The sequence below is a fragment of the Podarcis erhardii genome (assembly GCF_964252035.2).
Source record: "Podarcis erhardii genome assembly, chromosome: 13".
Lineage (NCBI taxonomy): Eukaryota > Metazoa > Chordata > Lepidosauria > Squamata > Lacertidae > Podarcis > Podarcis erhardii.
Genome location: NC_138502.1, coordinates 17,165,173 through 17,186,351, shown reverse-complemented (window position 1 = coordinate 17,186,351; position 21,179 = coordinate 17,165,173). Strand labels below are relative to the sequence as shown.

The window sequence follows — 21,179 nt, the reverse complement described above, 5'->3', positions numbered from 1 at the left end:
TGGATTGATTGAAAAAAAGGTTCCTGATTAATCAAGCCAGCAGATTTCAACATTTTCAATTATTATTTTTAATAGAAGCTCTTTTGAAAACTTCAGAAGCCTTGAGTCCTGTGTGAGAGAAAATAAGGAATAATCAAAACAAGGAAGATGATCCCTGCTGCAATTCTACATACACAATCATATTAATCTAAGGAAGTTTTTCCCTGCTTTTGGGGCAATTTTTTTCCTCCTCTTTAAATTTATGCAGATAAAATACCAACTTCTTCATTTGATCTTCCTAATAAATATCGTTTAGCCTCATCATCCAGCTAAAATTAACTTTTCAGACTTCGGACATCGTGTGTGGGTTTCAAACACTGAATTTTGCTTTTTTAGCCTTGAGAAAAGCTTACAAAATCTTACAAAATTTAACACGACGACGATCACCGTGACTCTTGCTAACTTTCATATATTTTTTTACACCTGGGCGTTTATTTCCTGATAACCTTAAAATCCAACAGCATTCCCTAAACGGGAAACACTGAAAATGACTCCAAACGGGGAGATAAAAAAAATTCCCCTACTAGGGATTTCAGCATAAACCTCCCTCCACCTAAAACAAACGGCGCCTTTCAGATGCTGGGGATCCAATTCTACAACATTTGGCAACAGTATGTATATATCTCCAGCACCCTGTGTACTATTAAAAAATAAGATAAAAATGGCCGTGTATATGAGCCTGACACGCTTTTACCCATCTCACTACCACGATCTATCTATCTATCTATCTATCTATCTATCTATCTATCTATCTATCTATCTGTGTGGTCCGCCTGCTAAGGATCCCGTTTGATTTCTGGTGCTGCTCTCCTAGCCTTTTCCTTCCCAGCTGATCCGGCTCCCAATCCCCTCCTGCTTCCCCCCATTTTAAGACCCACCCCTCAGGCCCCCACCGGGGGGGGGGGACACACAACCCCACCCCCTTTCTAACACGCCCCGTCCAGGCCCCACGGCGCTCACTGCCCCGGCATCATGTCCCGCTCGGAGGAGGTAAACCGGCTCACGGAGAACGTTTATAGGGTGAGTGAGCGGGACACTTTCTATCCTTCTCCTCATCCCTTCTCCATTCCCTCTTTCCCCATTCTTTCCCTTGACCCTTTCCTCTCTTCCCAGATCCACCCCCCACCCGTCCATTTCTCAGCCAGCCTTCTCCCCTGTTTATTCCTCCTGTTCTTCCTTTCTCTCCCCCCCCCTCCGCCTCTCCCTTTGGCTCCCCTTCATCTCTCTCCCCCCACCTCTTCTCCCCCCCCCCTCTGGCCCCCTCCCTCCCTGATTTGTGTTTCCGTCCTTCTTTTCCTCCGCCCCACTCCTGCCATCCACACCCCATAGCACACTAGCCTTTTCCAGCACCGCCACACACAAAAAAATCCCTTTCCAACCCCCCCCCCTTTCCCCTTTCTTTTTTTCTTTCTGGCTGTTCTTAACCAGCCTTTTGTTCACCTCCCCAAATCTTTTGGAAAAACAGAGCCTCGGAAATGGAAGGGACAGTGGAAAGGGAGGAGAGACCAGTGGGGCAGAGTTATTCCAACAAGCCGCCCCCCCCCAACCCCACATTTCCACAAACATACACACTTCGTGCACCCCACCCCCGCTGCCCCCCGCGCCCGCGCCCCCACCCCCCTTTTGAATGCAGAGAAATGTAGCGCAACATTAATAATAACGTCCAGGTCTGGGAAGTTCCCCCTTCCCTCTAGTAAATAAATGGGGGGGGGGAGGGGGGGAGCCAGACAAACCCTAATTAAGATGGAGAAGTTGTGTGAACTTTAAAAAAAAAGTTTTGCTCAGATAACGGACCTGTTCTGTTATTTGCAGGAGAAATGTGGCTACAGACAACATTATTATTATTATTATTATTATTATTATTATTATTACTACTACTATCATCATCATTCAGTCCCACTGTTTTATTAGAAACTCAGCTGTGCGTTTGGACATGTGGATGGAAACAACTTGGGGGGGAAGTTCGTCAATGGTAATAGAAATAGTACCGCTAATAAAGTGTTCTTGTTTTGCTCGCTTCCTTGGAAAGAGACACTTTGCTAAGGATGTGGGGCCAGATTCTGACCTGGGCTCCCTGCTTTCAATGAAATCTGTGGTTATCCACTTTTCTGGTTAAGTTCAGATGGAGCTGGAAGCTTTTGCTCTTTCTGTGTGTTTTCTTCTCCCATATGGAAATGAAGCAAATCCCATGCCAAATCCCAGCCTCAGTGTACTTGGCCAGGAGGAGGGAAAACTTAACCCCTTCCGCTCCCCTGAGATGTGTTGCCTAAACATCTTGACTCCAACTGGATGGGATATTCTCTTCTTATCCGGGGAGGAAGCACGCACATAGGCCGGGGTTCCTGTGCTTTCTTTGCTGTCTTCGCTCAGCAGAGACACATCTGACAGCTGTTAAAGCAGATGCCGAGAAGGGGCCATTGTCTCCTTGGGGCTGGGAAGGTGGGGGCAGGAGTGGCGCTGGTGTTGTCTGAAATCTGGGTCTTCAGAGCAGTTTTCCTTGGGTGTGTGGAGAACATTGTACTAACCGGTGCTGTTATTCCCTCTATCTCTGGGCTGTGAGTGTTGTTAATTATGTAGCCAAAATGGTACCACCCGTGAGGAAGAGCTATCAACAGGCTTAGGAGAATCCCAAGGTTTGCAGGAGCATAAAATAATATTTAAGGTAGAGACCTGAAAATGAGGAGCTCCTTCCCCAAAAAAAACCACCCCAAATGAGGACTGAGCATGCTCAGTCAAGGCAGAATTCACGGTTGTGGAATGGAAAACCCAAGTGGTTAGGGGAAATGAAATGGACTGCATATTCCTAACATTTTGTTGCAGTGCCCACTTATTCTAATTTTGTATTACATTTTTAGTTCACATTTCCTCAGAGGAGCTCAGGGTGATGTAAGACTCTCTCCTTCATTTGATCGTCACAACAACTTGTTGAGATGAGGTTAGACTGAAAGATAGGGACTTGACCCATGGGCTTCATGGCTGAGTAGGAGTTTGGGCCTGGATCTGCTCAGTTGATCACTCTAACCATTACTCTGCAATAAGTTGTTGAAGGCATTTTTACATCTGCTAGGCTAAAAGATCATATCATTAGCTTATCATGCTAAGGAGGAGGACATATGAATATTGTAAATTTAGAACAGAAAATGGAAGAAAAGGCAGAATGTGATTGTGGTGTTCACCTGCATATTATTACAGGAAAGCAAAATACCCTTTTCACATCATGAAGCAACAGCAAAAGAATCAGGTGAGAATAAGGTGGCAGAAGAGACTATTCAGCATCTGACTACAGGAAAGGGATTTTTAATCTGTAGGTAGAAAAATAGCATCAAAAGAAGTGGGCTGGCTAACATCCTCCTCGCTGTGCTAGATTTTTACTTGCAGGGAACTTTCATATGAGGGCCAGATGAGACATGTGCAGTTTTAAATGACTAAAAGGTAAAGGATCCCTGACAGTTAAGTCCAGTCACGGACGACTCTGGGGTTGCGGTGCTCATCTCACTTTACTGGCCGAGGGAGCCGACGTTTGTCCACAGACAGTTTTTCCGGGTCATGTGGCCAGCATGACTGGTGAACCAGAGCAGTGCACGGAAACACCGTTTACCTTCCCGCTGGAGCGGTACCTATTTATCTACTTGCACTTTGACATGCTTTTGAACTGCTAGGTTGGCAGGAGCTGGGACCGAGCAATGGGAGCTCACCCCGTCGCGGGGATTCGAACCGCCAACCTTCTGATCGGCAAGTCCTAGGCTCAGTGGTTTAGACCACAGCGCCACTCGCGTCCCCTTTAAATGATTATAATGCTTAATTCTACCACAGGTCTAATGTCAAGGATCAGTGGGACTGAGCACCTTCCCAAGGTCCCCAGGCAAGCTTGGGTCCAACCACTAACCCTAGATGCAGACCAGACCTGATTTCCTATTTCCAGAAGGGGAAAAGTACTTGGTAGCACCAGGGCAGCTCTCTCAGATTTGGCGCCCTCAATCACAGCCCCACATGACCCGGAAGCTGTACGTCGGCTTCCTCGGCCAGTAAAGCGAGATGAGCGGCGCAACCCCAGAGTTGGTCACTACTGGACCTAGTGGTCAGGGGTCCCCCTAGGGAGAGGTATAGATGCTCTGTGACCAAGGCTGGCCCTTTTTCACCACTTATTTCTGGTGAATGTTTAGGCCAGGCCAACTCCATTCCACAAGACATCCCTTCTCCTCTCCCTCTGTCCATCTGCTCCCTTCATCCAGTTCCTGTCGTCTGTCTTTCCATCCTCCCACACATTCCTGTCTGTCCAGATAATCCTCCCTCCCTCTCTCTGTTCCCACCCCCCTTGGGCACTCTTGATCGGAGTCAAAACAAGATAAATAGCTTCCCGACCAGTAGCTACCAAGCAGCACACATGAGTCAGGGAGAACTGTACATTTTCCTAATGCATTCCTGTAAAAAAAAAAAAAAACTACATTAAAACCAATTCCTTCCTTAAAATGAAATGAATAAAATGTCACAGTTCTTATCGACAATTATTTATCCATTCCCAAATACTGTATATGAATTGACTTTTGCATATCAATATATCATACAAAACATAGGTCATAAGAAAATCTGTAGAGTTTTGATTGTTTTGTTTTTCTTGCAGAAATTATGTTAATTTTAATTTTATAGATGTGGACGTTTTAGTAAAGTTTAGGGCTTCTGCTCACTCTTGATCAAGCCATTGTGGTGGTTAGCATGCTAGACTGCAGTTGGATTGCCATGGGTCACTCAGCACTTCTGAACCCACCTCATAGGGTTGCTTTGAGAAATTTAGGGATATATATGCTCAGTTGAACTCCTTAGAGGAAAACATGGATAACTAAGCTATTTGACCTAGCTACTTTCTTTATCCATTCCTAGACTTTTCATCTACCTGTGGCCTGGTTCACGTGTCATACTAAGTCAAGCCATGGTTTAGCATGAGTGCTCCTGGAGAGGAGGTCATGGCGACATTGCTCCTCTCTCCTTACTCAGTGTTATGCTGAGTTAAGTTGTGGTTTATCTTAGTCTGTCCTCCGCATCAGGGGTTATGGTTAAGCTCTCCTGTACAAACAGCAAGCCATAAAGGACAAACCTTAGTTACAGCTTGTGATTGGTCTGGGGGAGATTGAAATCACAAGCCCGGTTCCAGACAATACGCTAAGCTTAATGATGGCTTAGGTCAGTGCAGCTTCAGAATGCCTGGGGAGGAACAAAACAACCCCGATCTAGGTACTTTCCCAGAGCCTGCAGGTTCACACTAAACCATGGTTTGTTTTGTTTTAGCATCACATGTAAGCCAGGTCTGTGTATTATTTCCCAGGTACCCTCTGTCATATTCAGCTCACTGCAGGCCACCACATATAATTCTTCCCTTCTTTGTGCTAGTTTATATATCTTCTCCCAAAGTATGTCATTTTGTTTTATTTTTTTCATTTGTAAGATTTTTAGACCACTTTTCTTCTTCTTTGGCGATCACTTTTAGCTGAGTAAGATTGTCTTCCATGAATATGGTCTTAACAGTGTGTTCGTAAGTGACTGTGGAGGCCAATTCTGGATCCACACATCCTTCCACAGTCTGGACATAAGCTTCCAGGTGGGAATTGATCACGGTGAGGATTTGCCAAACATGCCTTTCTCTTAGCTCGTTTCTCCCTTTCATCCTGAGTTCATGCTTCTTCAAAGTCCAAAGTTTCATTAAGTTATACAAAGTAGTTTTCCAACTGTAAGAAAAATATAGGTTAACATCAAATACAATTTAAAATCAGACCATACAGAACTCAGACTCTTCTTCACCAACTTGCCCATCAGTTTCTCTATCAAGTACATTTATTACAAATTTAATAAATAATAATAATATTAGTGTGTGTCTCTTCTAAGCACTCGTGATTCATCATGTTTTGCAAGGAAGTCCTCTCTCCTGATAACACGGAGAGAATCTTGATGCTAAGGAGATGAACCAATCACTTATGTCCGTCTAATTCCTATGGATTTCAGTGAGGAAATGAAGCACACGCCTCATCTCTCTGTGGGAAGTTACAGTGCCTAAACGTTGTCTGAATCATGCCAGAAGGATTTGCATTATTTGTTTGTTTTCTTCTCCCTTGTAACCAGGCGATTCTGGACCAATTCAACCCCAGTCTAAGGAATTTTGTTACTATGGGAAAGAACTATCAGAAAGCACTCTCAGGTAATGGAATGCCCCAGTCCAGCCCTTGACCTCAAGCCAGGTCAGAGTTGGTGTTCCTTAAAGGGGAAAGGTCTCTGCAGCTTTTGTGTTGAGAGTTTATGATTCAATGGTCCATCCCTCCACCCCTTGCAGGAGTTACAGTGGCCGCCAAGGGTTATTTTGATGCCTTAGTGAAACTCGGCGAGTTGGCCAGTGACAGCCAAGGATCCAAGGAGTTAGGTAGGTTTTTGATACGACCTGTGGCCCCCTCTCTAGGGAAGAGACTTATTTCCTACTACTGAACTCTCTCTAGAGCACTCTTGCGCACATATTTGTGCTTGCAAAAAGGTGTTCGCAAATCTGGAGTTGGCATAACCCCAGCAAACCCACAGCATCTAGTCTCTGTTTGGAACCACATAGTGTTGGTCACTCATGTTGCTCGCAGGTGGTTTCTTGGGTGGAGCAGAACTGCAACACTGGTGTACCAGCAAACAAGTCACTGCCACTTACCAGGAGGGAGAAGGAAGGGGTGAAGCTGCAAGGAGGTCAGTGTAGTGCAGGGGCACCAGCAGAGCCACTCCTGCACCCCTTCCGCTTCCTGTAATTGGTTGTGAAATATCTTCTGGGAGGCTTGAGTTGCAGCTCTGCTCCACCTGCCAAACTATTTCCAATGAGGATACCACTTGCACTTGTCTCATCATCTACATACCCCACATCTGGACTATTGGTGGCAAATAGGATGGCATTCCATGTGTTCCTGGTGACTCCATGGAATTCTGCCCTTCAAGCATCATGGAATCATCAAGGGATGACGCCTCAAGAGAGCAGAGACCCCACATCTCTGCTTCTGTGCGAACCGAGACATTCAGCCAGTTTGCACATTCAGCAAAACCAGTTTCCTTTGGGCTGGGCCGTTTCAGGATGAAGGCGAGGGTGTTTTGTGTGTGTTTGCATGCTTGAATCCTTCCTTAATTAAAAAAGAAACCTTGTATGTTTGAATGGCATGGCAGGGAGGAGAATCTGGCCTCAGTTTCTCCCTGCCAACCTATTTTTCTGCATGAAGGGTTTTGTTTTGTTTCACTAGCAAGCATTCAATACCCACCCATAAGAAGAGTCTTCTCGACTGAGCCAGTGGCCCATCTAGTCCAGTATCCTGTTCTCACAGTGGCCAAGCAGATTCCCCATTGGGAAGCCCTCAAACCAGACCTGAGGGCAACAGCAACACTCTCAGTCCATCGTCACACTGTCCTTGACAGTGGAAGCCGAACATAGCCATTGTGGCCAGTAGAGCCTTATCTCCCATCAATTTGTCTAATTCTCTTTCAAAGCCATCCAGGTTGGTGTTCAGCACTGCTTCTCGTAGCCTAAAACTGCACATGCCTGAGGAGAATGTTAGTGCTTGGCTCAGCTGACGGTGTAAACTAGTCTTTAAGCTCGTCGGCTGTGGGGCCTTGTAGCTTTTAGCAGTAGCTGTTTTGTACTAGTCTCCGCTGTAGATAGGGCTGCCAAGCGGCTAAAGATTTTTTAGTGGTTCTGTCAAACGATCCATCAATTACATGTAAATAAAACTGCGGCAGGCCCTTTCTTGAGATGTTGAAGGAAATACGAGATAAGGTACGATTTCACAAACAAAAGCTACTGCTCATTGTTAGAAGCAAAGGCAATCTTTAATATTTCCTCTTTTCAATTCCCTGTTGCAACACCAGAACCAAAATAGACTCCAGCATAAACAAGGGTGCCCTTAAGTCATGGCCCGATTGATTAAAATGGGCCCCTATCATTAATCAACTCCACCATACAGCAGAGGGAGGTAGCAAGAAAACTGTGGTGTTAGGGTGGGTTGTACCACTTCACAGGAGAGGTAGGGATGCCGGTTTTGAACACTGCCCCATGTGAACACAACTCCCTGCAAGTTATAAATTACACATAATATGCTGTATGGTATAAGAGATTCTAGAGTCCTGCCCATTCCCTTTCTTCCTGTTTAATATTTATTGGGCAGTTTTCATGTAGCTGAGCATTCAAACATGCCATCCCTACCTGCAGCCTGAAATGGTACAGCCCGCATTCTGCTGCATGTGTATCCCGGTTATAAATCTGTTGATGGTTCCTCCTGCTTTGCAGCCCTAACTGTAATGCCACCTTTAGATGGGTTTTTTTAAAATGTAAAACCTCAAATATAGTTCAGACACATTTTTTTCTGTCTAAATGGTTTGGGGCCAGGTTATGCTGTGGAATGGTTTTCTTTGAGAGGCTGGCAGTTTTTCCCCCCTCTCACGTCTTCTGTATCTTGTGATTTTGTTGTATACCTTCTTGCTTCCCTGGCCAAACCACCTCCCTTTGTACCTCACCCTCCCTTTCACCTATCCCCTCACAGCTGATCCCAACCTTCACCCCCATTTAAAGGATGGGGTGCCTTGCCTTCATCCATTCAACCCCATTTAACGGGCGGGGGGTGGCTTCACAAAACAGCTTGCTGAACTCTTATGTGAAGCACCTCTCCCCCCTCGGTTAAGCCCCTGTCACCAGCACTGTTTCATGCTGGAGCTAACATGGCTGCCCCAACTACAGAGCATGACAACAGCCTTAGATTATTATGTATACAGAAGATTGTTGTGATTGGCAATGCTGCAAACTTTTTTTGAGGGCTCCTGCAGCCAATAGGCAGGATACATGTTTGCTTTTCTTTTTTAAAACATCTTTTTGTCACTTTTAGCTACTTAGGCAATAGGGCTATGAACTGCCCCTGTCACACTTTCTTTTGGAGGGGGTGCTCCCATCTAGATGTGTGCTGCGTCACACTGATCTAATCTCTGTGCCAGGTGTATGAATTGCACAATGCACCTCCAAAGCAGAAGCTGCCGAGCGGTGCTCAGGTTTGTGTCTATGTACCGAGTTGAAGACCTCCTTCCACAAATCCCTGCCATCGACATTTTGGTTCCAGTTAAAAGCTGGTTGGAGTTCCTTGGTCAACTCCTAGGAAAGGAATTAACCCGAAAGGAGATTATCCAGGGACAGGCAGAGTCCAGGGGACAAAGGACCTTTTCATACACCAGGGAATGTCTGGGGTATATTAAGCCTCCAATCACCTTGACCTACAGGTGACACGTTGTTCCAAATGGCTGAGGTCCACCGTCAGATCCAAGTGCAGCTGGAAGAAACGGTGAGTATCTGTATGGGATGGGCCCATTTAGCCTGGCATCAGGCCTGCCTGGATCAGACTGATGGGCCTATTTAGACCTCTGCCCTCTTCCCCTCCTCTCCTTTGCTGCCTCCAATCAGGACCGCAGGCCCACCTATCCTGGTATCTTGTCATGTCCAAAAGCCATTCTTGGGACCTCCAATCTATGGGCGGGAGGGGGTGGTACTGGCCTTTGTCTTCCCGACTCTCACCCTCTCCTTTCCTGCTTCTCTGTCACCTGGTCCCAGCTGAAGCTTTTCCACTCGGAGCTGTTATCCCAGCTAGAACACAAACTGGAACTGGATATCAAGTATCTGATGGTGAGAGAAAGATTAATATCTGAACCCTCCTCTTCTGCCATTTCAAGTTTGTCTGTCTGTTGTCATATGTATTCATCCGCCCATCACTTCTTGTGCAATATCCTATCCGAAGCTTAATCTTTGCTAGGGTTCAGTATCAGAATCTATCTATGCCCTGAATGTCCGAAATAATGATGAAGGAAAGTACCCCTGAGCACGTGCAGAATGACTTTCCCTCACCACAGAGCCTGTCACAACAATCCTGGAATCTCCAGGTCAAATAGTGTCATAGTATGGCTTCCAGGAAGGCATGTGCCTTGCATTTGTTTTATTCATAAATTAAACACTGGTTCCATCTCTGTTTATATACATTTCCATTTCTTACAGTTGGCCATTTAGGAAGGTATCTGATTTACCCACAGAAGAGAGTGCCATTGAGGCAGGAATTTATTCAGCTAAGCATGGGTTGCGATGTTTCTTTCATCTTGTCTTTATCTCACAATAATTCCCTGAGGAAGATGAGACTGAGGGATAGTCAGAGTCTATGAGAAAGCAAAGGAGACGGTGGTCAGCACTTCTTCACAGGCCTTCACTTCTCCAGAGAGCTTCTTGCTAGCCAGCGACAAGGCCCAAACAAGGCCTTGCTATTTGTGTGGAAAAGCTTGAGGGCTGGGCACTCTCTTGAGAGCCCTCTAGGTCTGGGGCGGGGAACTTGTAGCCCTCCGGATGTGGTTGAACTACAACTCCCATCAGCCTCACCTAGCGTGGCCATCAGTCAGGGAACTTGTGGGTAGCCACAAGTTCCCCACTCTTGCCCAAGGTGAAGATGTGCAGCTCAGCTCTTAAGACTGGCTGTGAAGAAACAAGGCTCCATTGTCATCATTGTTTCTGCCTGGTCCAAGATTTCTCTTAAGACAGACTCAGTTTGGCCCAAGCCCAGCTGTTGTCCCTCAGGGAAACCAATAATCCATTCAGTATGTCGTATTGATTTGAGAAGGGTGTGACCTGAGGTATTTTCCATTCTGTCAACATGCATCTGTCCAGGGGTGGGGAACCTCTGGCTCAGGTTGAATGCGGCCCTCTGGGGCTCTTTGTTTGGCCTCTGGGATTCTCCCTATGCCACAACCTCTCCTCAGAGCTCTGAACTCTGACCCTGCTCCATCCCATCCTCCAGTAACTGAGACAATGTCTCTTGCTTGCCTGGATAGAGAGGTGTGAGCTTGTGTAAAAGCCTTGTGTGACTGAAACTGTAGCCTATCGTATATAGATAAGAGATAAGACATCCAATGCTGTCCATTTTTGCCTCTGCCCGCCCCTAGCATGCGGCCCCCTGGTGCGGAAAGGTGGCCCTCAGACTGAAAAAAGATTCCCCACCCCTGATCTACTTGTTCATCCGAAAGGAATAAAAGCTCAACAGCCCGTCTGTTGAGCTGCTCTGTGTATTTATATGTGGAATGAGGCTCAGAGAAGCAGGAAGGATCCTGTTCCTTCAAGGCTGACCTGGCTATGTACTGTCTGGCGCCTGCCCTCCCTCCCCTAGGCCACCCTGAAGAAATACCAAGGCGAGCACCGTTCCAAAGCAGAGTCAATTGAAAAGTGTCAGACGGAGCTGAAAAAACTGCGCAAGAAGTGCCAGAATAGCAAAAACCCACAGAAATACGGGGATCGCGAGGTGCAGGTAAGATTGGCAGCGGAGAAGGGAGGGATTCCATAAAGGGAAGTGCTTAAGAGAACAATGGGAATGTTGCTGGCTCCCTCAGGGAACAGTGTCACATCCTGCCAGAAGCGGATATGTGGAATTCCAGGTCAGGCTATCTGGGCAGGAGACAGAACAGCCTCATGTCTCTCTCTCCTCAAGTTCAGTGAGCTTATTTACAAGATATAAGATAACAAATGAAGCTACCTTATGCTGAGGTAGACAAATGACCTCTCTAGCCCATCTACCATCTACCTTGGCTGGAAGCAGCTGTTCAAGCAGTGGTCTTTTCCCCTGTCCTGCAGTCTAGGATGCCTGGGATTGAACCCACAACCTTGCACATCACTCACTTTAAAAAAATTAAAATCAATCTTGTAACTTTAAAATTTAAAATTTAAAGTCAGTCCATCTTGTGACATACCATATTAAAGCCCATGAAGTTCTGAAGAGAATGGTGTTTTTAGTTTTGACTTACCTCAATTCTGGGCTGAGCTTTTAAGGTGTTTGCGTAGCCCTGCAAGGCCAAAATGGTCAATTCTCAAAAAAGGGATGAGATTAAAAAATTACAATTTTAGCCTTCAGCTACATTTCATATAATAACAACAACAACAACAACAACAACAACAGCAACAATAGCAGCAACAGATAGGTTACAGAAAAAATGGTACACAACAGAACAACCTTGCTGGTATGTGTTGTGTTTCAAAATTTTGAAAATGTATAATATTGGGAAGTTCTGTTTGTGTAAATGAAAAAATACAGATCTGAATGCAAAAAGGTGTAGGAATATTGTTGTTTGGAATATTGTTGTTGCTTTCTAAAGTTTTTCAGTGGAGCAGGTTACACTCAAGACCTGGCTACTCCATACAGATGCCATCTGGGTGCTGGGATTGGGGTCACTAAGAAGTTTATGTCTTTAAAAGGGTTTAACATTCTTTGGCTGTTTAGTGCCTGGAGAGGTAATCTCTACAGAGGGGGTACCTGGGTTGTTGACAGTAATACAAAGAGAAATGTACACAGTCTCTCCGCCAGACCCGTGTATATACAGTACATCATTGTGCGCACACCCGTAAGCGCATACGTGTGCAAATCATACATGCCATGTCCTTTACGCATGCACACCCTGTACCCAGAGCCTTACACAAACACCCTGCTTGTTCAGAATGCATGTGCAAGTGCAGTGTGCTGCTTTTGCACACCCGCCTTCACATGCACAGTCGGTACACACTTACACAACAAACCTGAAAGGTCGGGCACAGCTTCTCTGTGAGGGGATGGAGTCCTGTGCATGGAGAACGCTGCAGAAAGGGTGCGCCCGCCTTGATTCAGATGTCACCCGTCTTCCTCGCTCTCTGACTCAAATTTGGTCTGGTGCCCTGTCTCCCCTATCTACCATCCGCCACCTACCCCCATCCTGTGAATCCTAGCAGCAGCATTTGGCTCCGGAAAGGCCCCTTTTGTCAAACTTGTTGCCGCGGCAACCATTACTTCAGGATCAAGGCCTGCTCAGGCTAGAGGCCGCAAGGAGGGGGCTGGTAGGGAATGGGGTATGGAGATAACCCTTCAGCTCCTGGATCCTATAAGACTGCCCCCTGCCCCTAGCTTCCCAGGATATAAAATCAGTACAAGCCCTGTGTTTCCTAAAATTAGATTAGTTGTTTCAGAGCACCTTTGCCATCCTTTTGTACTCACAATTGGGCTGAAATTGTAAGGAAGCACTGACTTCTCCCCACAATCGTCTCTCTATGCTTGCGTATGGATAGAGCTCAGATCCTAATTCACACTGGTGGTTGTGTGAGTGTGGAATTAGGCAGTGGCAATTACTCCACATTAATTATTCCAGAACAATGTGCCAAGGGATTCTAGAAACTGCCCTGAGGCAATGGAGGTGTCCTTTGCTAGGAGAATGAGCGGTGCAAACAAAACAAAACGGTGCCTAATGTTTTTCCCTAGTGCATGCGAACAGGAGTACATTTGAACGCTAATGTATTTGTTGATTGTAATAATATCTCTCTGTGAGCTGTGCAGCTTTCTAAATGCTGAACAGCAGTTCCAGTCATGAGCCAGGGAGAAACTGCATTGGGTAAATGTCTGATATAGAATATAAAATAACAGGGTGTTTTATCTCACCCCACAGGCAACATTTCAAAGAGTAGGGAAGAAATTACCTTGAACAGGGGAGAGGGGAGGGAACAGCCCAGAGCATCAAAAGGTCAAAAAGCCAACAAGAAAGAGGCAGGAGGAAGCCGGGGATGAAACCACAAAATGATGCTTGAAGTGAAAAGAATTTTTATTATATGATGTGATACTCCCCAAACATGTTTTGACTTGTTGCATTCTTCAAGGGCACTAGGAGAGATGATAACAGCAATGCGTGAAAAGAGTACTGAGTAAAATACTTGGAAGCGTTTCTGGCCACAATCCTAAATGTGCTTGGGAGTGAGACCCATCAAACAGTCAGACTTATTTCCAGGTGAACATGCACAGATTGTGCTGTTAAGGCTAAACTCGACATAGCACCATGCGTCCAATGAACGATCACACATTTCGTTCTGTTTTCAAAAAGTAAATAGTAGGCAAGTGGGGTGTGATCTGTCTTAGTACTGGCTGCTTAGAGGGAAAGGAAGCAAGAGAGGTGGGTGCAGGAGCCTCTTTTGCTGTGCTCTCAATTGGAATTGGGACTCCTTTGCTGCTATTTTATTACTGTCTTTTAAAAAAAGAAATCATGAAATTGCTAATTGCATGAGTGGTGTCGTGCCTAATTTGGCCCTTACTGTTGCTGGTTAAGTTTCTCTGTTTTATTACTCAGTCAAACCAAAAAGTTTAGAGACTAGAAGACATAGACAGAATGTATTCAGAATTCTCCTCTACACACCAGTTCCTTTTCACTTTTTTTTTTTTTTAGAGAGAGAATGGAAGTTAAATATACCTGTTTTGGTATGATTTTGAGGCAAAGTGTGTTTTTTTATGCAAGGTTATTATCGTCAGTTTAATAATCATTGTTGACATCTCTCGCACTCGCTCCTGAAGAAGGTGACATGTCAAAACATGTTTCCACAAAGTGTAATAAGAAAACGATTTTGCTTCAAGTATGATGTTGCACGTTTCACCTCCTTCCCCTCTCCACCTTTTGGCTTCCTAAAGAAATCACCCCAGTTTTAAACATCCTTTTAATTGTAACCCGCTTGAATGATTTCCGTCAAAGGGTGGTGGGATATACATTTATGAAATTAAACGAAGTGTGCTACGTAATATAGGAGAGACGTAATGGTGTACAGAGCTGCTATGCAGGCCTGGCTGTGAAGCAGTTGGGTCTCAGATTACAACATGATGGTTCCTTCCTTTCTCATGGTGGTTTTTGCCTTAGTATGTGGAGATCATGAGCACCAAACAGAGCGAACTGGATCGGTTCGTGGCTGAAGGCTACAAGGCGGCCCTGACGGAGGAGAGGCGCCGGTACTCGTTTCTGGTGGACCGCCAGTGTGCAGTCTCCAAACACTTCAGCAACTATCACACTAAGGTGAGCTGCGCCCTCTCCACCACAGAAGGAGGGATTAGAAGCCCCTGTTTCACTTTCCCTCTCTGCAATGTAGGCTTCAGGAGAGTGAATCAGGAAGGGCCATTTGCATTCTGCGATTCCGCAACTGCACTGCAGAATTTGGCACTGGCGCGGAATTTATCATTCTGAGCCAGGGTGATGTTGTGGTTAGAGAATATTAGAATAATAGAACTGCCAGTGCTTTGGACTGTGCCAGCCTCCCTGCCAACTTGTCCCTCTCCTTCCCAGTAAACAGCAGCCACGCAGCTGTTGGAAGGTAAGGTAAGTGTTGCCCCCCCCCCAACTATGCTGTCTGCTCCTCTACAGCCAAGTCTAGGTGAAATCTGGGAATTAGAGGTGGGGAAGAGAAATCAGCACAACTTCCTGCAGTCTGGAGCTAACAGACAACTGCTAGTAGCTTAAGAGGCACGGGGTGGAAGCTGGTTGGCTAAAAGAAAGCAAAAACAAGCAACATGGACCTTCTTTTCATCCCTTTGCAGGTACGGGAGCTGCTGGCAGCCAAGTTGCCCATCTGGCAGACATCGTGCACTCAACCTACCCGTTTACCAGAGCGGGCCCTGGCCCTGGTCAAGCTCACGGCCAATAACCTCTCTGGTGGGACTCCCATACCAGCCAATGATGCCCTCCCTGGCTCCAAGGTCCTGGAAGAGCTCTCAGAGCTGGGGCCAAACCACGTGAGTCCATGGGGTGGACTGGTGAATAGGCTGCTCATCCTGGGGGCCCCAACCTCCCTCTTTACTGCCAGGATTCAAATGGCAGCTCCCAAACTACTAATGTGGCACTTTAGCCAACTATGAAGAAGGGCCACACTCGCCCAAAGGTTATAAGTTCTCTGTGCGGCGGGGAGGTGGGGCAATAGGATGCATCGGGGTTCACCTGTATAATGCCCTATCCGTTCTTTGCTTTCTCTCTTCCCTTCTCCCCCCACCAATCCCCCACAGCGTGCCTCAGTCCAGGAGGTGATGCCATTACCAAATGGCGACTCACATCGTGGGCGGGGATCTCGGGACTTGGGGCACCCGCCGGTCACCGAACCCCTCACCATCACATCAGGTCTGCCACCCACACAAACCACTCAGGCTCCTCCACAGACCAAGACTGCCGACAGCTATTCCTGCACCCTGCCAATGCCACGCAAAATGTCAATGGAGACCCGCCTGGCAACGCTGGGTAAGTGCCCCAGGTTGGTTTCGACCTGCAGCCCATCTTCCTTGTTTAGCCAGCACCAGTTCAAAACCGGGATGAATGGAATGGGATTTCCACTCTGTAATTTATGTCATCTGATCAGTCATGTTTCTGTTGAATTCTTGTCAGAATTCCAGATTGTGCAGTGTCAGGGCAGAACAAATTCTGCCCATTCCCTTAAAACAACAATGATGATATTGGAGTTGCACAAGGCCACTTTTTCACCATTGCACCATTTGGGGACTGGCCAGGAGGGAGGATGAGATGCAGAACTTAAAAAGAAGCCATAAAACCTTTTAAGCACTGATTGTAAGAATTGTTGGTGACTTGTAGAAGTCAGTTGGTAGCTTGCCACACCTCCACCTGAGTGATGCATCAGCAGAGGATGTGGAGCCCTAGCAGAGTCTTCAGAGATTTCCTGCTCCCATCAGACAGCTTCTTCCAGAGTCTCCAGTTAAGGGGAAAACTCCTCTCATACAGTTCAGTGTTTATTGTCTCCAGACGCTAAACTATATACAGCTATATACAGCTCTTCTAGTCTTAAAAGTAAATATACATATGTACAGAGAGAGCCACTAACACTACTGCCTTTTCCTTATCCCAATTGTGTTCCCGTCTCCTCACAGTGGAGAACAAAACCCTGCCCCGCATCAATCCTCTGTCGGTCCTGCCTCCACGTTCTGAACGGCGGAGGGTCCAGGCGATATTCTCACATGCGGCAGGAGAGAACAGCACCCTGCTCAACTTCCAAGAGGGAGACGTCATTCTTTTATTAGTGACCGAGGCACGGGATGGCTGGCATTATGGGGAAAATGAGGCTACCAAAATGTAAGCAAAGTCCTCCCCTTTCTGCCCCATACAAACACAACTGGTAGGCTTTCTCTGTTGGATGGGTGGGAATTTACCCTTACCTCTGTAGGTCCAGGTCAAGTGTGCAGTTTGCAGGGACCAGGTATGAGGATTCTCTTGCAACCTCTGCAGGGGGAGGGAGAGAGGGAGGCCTGTTCAGCTTGGATAAGACCTGTAGGGCAATAGTACTCAAAGGTCCCATTTTCAGTCTCTGACATTTTATGGAGCAGGTGATGTGAAAGACCTCCATCTGAGACCTTGGGGAGCTACTTCCAGCCGCAGTAAAGGATACTGGACTAGATAGACTTCTGTGGACCTGACAGCCAGCAACCGCTCGACTCAGCTCCCTTGAGGTGAAGGGCTGTAGCTCAGTGGCAAAGCATCTGCTCTGCATGCAGAAGGTCCCAGGTTCAGCTTCATGTGGGGCTGGAAGAGACCTCTGCCTGGAACCGTGAGCAGCTGCTGCCAGTCAGTGTAGAGAATACACTGATGGGCCAATGGCCTGACTCAGTGTTAAGTAGCTTCCTATGTTCCCTTGGGGGACGCGGGTGGCGCTGTGGTCTAAACCACAGAACCTAGGGGTTGCTGATCAGAAGGTCGGCAGTTCGAATCCTTGTGACGGGGTGAGCTCCCGTTGCTCGGTCCCTGCTCCTGCCCACCTAGCAGTTTGAAAGCATGTCAAGCGCAAGTAGATAAATAGGTACCGCTCTGGTGGGAAGGTAAACGCTGTTTCCGTGTGTTGCTCTGGTTCGCCAAAAGCGGCTTAGTCATGCTGGCCACATGACCCGGAAGCTGTCTGCGGACAAACGCCGGCTCCCTTGACCTATAGAGCGAGATAAGCGCCGCAACCCCAGAGTCTTTTGCAAATGGACTTAATGGTCAGGGGTACCTTTACCTTTATGTTCCCTTGCATAAGGGTCTGGGAGTCCTACTCGGAGTAGACTCGTTAACATGACCAATTTAGGTTCATTAATTTTAGTGGGTCTACTCTTGGTTGGATGCAGCCCCAGCTAGGAGGCACTATCCTTCAAGAACATCGCATGGCCCATCTGGTCCAGCAACCCATTCTCACAGCAACCATCCAGGTGCCTTCGGGAATTCGGAAAGCAGGGCCTCACAGCCCTCTCCCCGCTTGCAGTTCCCAGCAAGAGGCATTCAGAGGGGTACTGCCTCTGGTGGTGAGGCCATTGTGACTCCTCTGCAAAGAACACTGGCTATCAGCCTCTTGCTTTTGTGACTAAACCAAGCTCATTCCCCTTTCTTGAGAACCCTGATCATCTGTGCTTCTTGCGCTTAGCACTGACCCTTCTTAAGCCCCACCTCAAACGCAGAAAGAATAGGAAGCAGTTTTTGGCCCTTTTCCTTTCTGGTCTTAAACGTATGCTTCCCATGTTTCTCCCTCCCCATTTCCCCTTTTACAGGAAAGGCTGGTTTCCCTTCTCCTACACCCGGCCCTTCCCCCCAGCCGAAGGGTCTGACAAACCGTTCAGCAGGTAAGGTGGGAGATGGGGGCCCAGTGCCTCAGAGGGAGATTTGGCTGGTGGCGGAGGGGCAGGTCACTTTGACCCTTTGAGACGGATTGCCTTAAGGGTCTCCAGCGGCTGACCTTTGCGGGAGCTGCTCATGTTTTAATACTTGCCAGTCGGCAAGGGATTATGTGGGAATAGGGTCTCCCATCCTTGTACTGCAGTGGGCTTTGGGCTCACCTGCCTCTCCCACTGCCAGATATATATAGGTAAAGAGATAGGTGGATCAAGCAGGGTGTGCTGAGTGCCCAGGCTACAGGGTTTCCTCAAAAGCACAGAGAAGGGGAAATCCTGCATCAGATCTAGGAAGCCAAAGTCGTTTGGCATGAATTGGCATAAAACTCTCTCCTTTCCCTTTCCTGAGCAGCTTCCCACTTAGCAAGATGAACAGTAGCAGCACAGGAAATTTGGACCGAGCCGGCTCTCCACCCATTGGCCCCGACGGTGGTGAGGGGCCACGCTTTGGGCCTTCACCGCGTGCCAGTGCATCCCGCCAGCGCCCTTACAGCATGCTGAACCCAGACCTGTCGCAGGTGAGTTTGCAGGGTGGCTGTGTGTGGAGAAGGAGCTGGAGAGCGCTAGAGGGGTCCTAGCCACGTCTGTCCTCTTAATGTTCATGTGCTGCCACCCAGTGGTCAAAGGCCACTAAGAAACATTTCTTAGCAGAAACAATTCAAAATTCAAGTTGCAAATTCTGCAGTGCAAAGTTTTTACAGTTTTGTGGCTTCGTCTGCTACTCTGGGGTTTAGATCTCTGAGTCTGTGGGCCTTTTGCCTAAACTGAAAGGATTCTCTAAATGAAATTCTTTCTTGTTTTGCTTCCCAGCTAGCAAATGAATTTGGCAGTCCAAGTGGCTCCCCGTCAAGGTAAGAAACCCTCCTGTGGCTTCCACAGCCGTCTTTCTTCCTGTGAGACATCCAGTGCCCCAATTCTGATACAGTCATACCTCGGGTTAAATATGCTTCAGGTTGAGCGTTTTCCAGTTATGCTCCACGGCGACCCGGAAGTAACAGAACACATTACTTTCGGGTTTTGCTGCTCGCGCATGCGCAGACTCTCAAAATGATGTCACACGCATGCATCACGCGGGTTGTGTTCACTTCAAGATGCGAACGGGGTTCCGGAACAGATCCCGTTCGCATCCAGAGGTACCACTATATAATTTTGCATATAGTGCTTTAAGAGTCTCAGAGGGCACAGGGCACCATGCCCAAAAGCTTCTGGGGTGCCGTGCCTTGTGATTCAGGCCTAGTTGACGCATTCAGGAGAGTGCAGTGGTAGAATGGATTCCCTTCTTCAGGTTACAGGTGGGAAAACTGCAGCTTTTCAATGCTCCTATACATTTAAAAATAAATAAATCATGCAAACAGGAAACTATCACTGTGGGCAAAAGGCCAGGCTAGAGTCTTTGTCCCTGAAATGTGAGTCTTATATTTGCAAAGTGAGCTTCTTTGTTTTAAAATGGAAGAGCATTAAAAAGTGTTGCTTCCCCACCCATTGTCTGTTCTCTGTATTCTGCATTGTCACCTCATTTACCGCCATATTGAGCTAACCCCTATGAGACGCTTAATCTCCGGGTTGTGGGTTTGAGCCCCAGGCTGAGTGAAAGGTTTCTGCTTTGAGGTGACCCTCGTGGTCACTTCAAGTTCTACAATCCTGTGGTTCTATGGTTCTGAGAGTCACAACTCCCTACCCAGAGCTTCAGAAATAATAATAATATAATAATTTATTATTTGTACCCCGCCCATCTGGCTGGGTTTCCCCAGCCACTCGGGGCGGCTTCCACAGAAACCAAAATACACTAAAATATCACACATTTAAAACTTCCCTGAAAGCATCCTTCATGATCTGGTGCTTCCTTCCTGCCACGGTGACACTTCTCCTTCTCTGACTTACCCTTTCCCACTGCAGGACCAACCCATTTGCTCACATCAAGCTGAAACGTACAGTGACCAACGACCGCTCCGCTCCGCTTATCCAGTGAGAGGTGTGGCGATTGGTGGAGCCAGGTCGCGGCACCCACTTCCTCTTTTGACCCCACCGTGTGGCCTTTCCTACCTAACAAAGCATTCCTGGCTTGGAGTCGGCGCTACAGGCCAGGCCGGGCCTGCCTCCTCATCACCCCCTCTAGTTGCCAATGAGAGTACTGGGCACGGACTGTTGCATGTTGCGCTCGGTGGCAGCGATTTCCTGCAGGAGACACAAGCCAACAGCAGAAGGACAGAGAACAGGACAGAAGAAGGCACTAGGATGCAAGCACAGGTGTAATGGTTGGAGGAACAGAGGCAGAAGAAAGATCGAGGATGTGGGACTGGAGGTCAGATGGAAGGAGAAGAAAACTAGGGTGGGATAGAGGAGGACTCGGAGCCACTTCTTACATTGCAAAATTTATTTAAGGAAGGCGCGCCACTAGATCTGGGCGTGTGGATGCAATTAATGTTCCTTGGAACTCAGTGGCAAAGTTCCCTTTTTTTAAAAAAAAACTTGTATCCAAGTTGCACCCCCATACTTTGAAGTAAGGCCCCATCATTTCAGTGGTATGTATTCCTAAGCAAGGCGTTTGAGACCAGATTGAAAGTGAGGCATGGTTAAATCTCATTAGAAGCAGTGGCATTTAAGGCTTCCTTGAGCCTTAAATTGGCCTCACTTTCTCTGGAATTTGTGTGTAGAGGGCATGGG

At 47.1% G+C, this 21,179-nt stretch overlaps 1 protein-coding gene across 4 annotated transcripts; it reads left to right on the top strand.

Moving 5' to 3' along the window:
- Window positions 1-246: 246 nt before the first annotated feature.
- On the top strand, window positions 247-20,970 carry LOC309327844 (BAR/IMD domain-containing adapter protein 2-like). 4 transcript variants are annotated; one of them, XM_081837416.1, is made up of 14 exons: window positions 247-650; window positions 6,151-6,226; window positions 6,359-6,445; window positions 9,307-9,368; window positions 9,635-9,706; window positions 11,226-11,363; window positions 14,749-14,901; window positions 15,420-15,614; window positions 15,882-16,110; window positions 16,752-16,953; window positions 18,396-18,467; window positions 18,868-19,033; window positions 19,326-19,366; window positions 20,412-20,970. In XM_081837416.1, exons 2-14 carry the CDS (start codon window positions 6,196-6,198, stop codon window positions 20,482-20,484), a joined length of 1,521 nt encoding a protein of 506 aa, XP_081693542.1. In that variant the 5' UTR covers window positions 247-650; window positions 6,151-6,195; the 3' UTR covers window positions 20,485-20,970. The 4 variants fall into 4 exon arrangements, with proteins under 4 accessions (XP_081693542.1, XP_081693541.1, XP_081693543.1 ...); XM_081837415.1 differs by lacking the exon at window positions 247-650 and adding an exon at window positions 937-1,059; XM_081837417.1 differs by lacking the exons at window positions 247-650; window positions 6,151-6,226; window positions 6,359-6,445 and adding an exon at window positions 999-1,059.
- Window positions 20,971-21,179: the final 209 nt, after the last annotated feature.

Bases quoted from the DNA above. Each gene is read 5' to 3' on its own strand.
- LOC309327844 (XM_081837415.1), top strand. From the start codon at position 1,012: ATGTCCCGCTCGGAGGAGGTAAACCGGCTCACGGAGAACGTTTATAGG. The intron at 9,707-11,225 runs GTGAGAGAAAGA...TCCCTCCCCTAG, and splicing joins TGGATATCAAGTATCTGATG to GCCACCCTGAAGAAATACCA. The intron at 16,111-16,751 runs GTAAGTGCCCCA...GTCTCCTCACAG, and splicing joins GACCCGCCTGGCAACGCTGG to TGGAGAACAAAACCCTGCCC.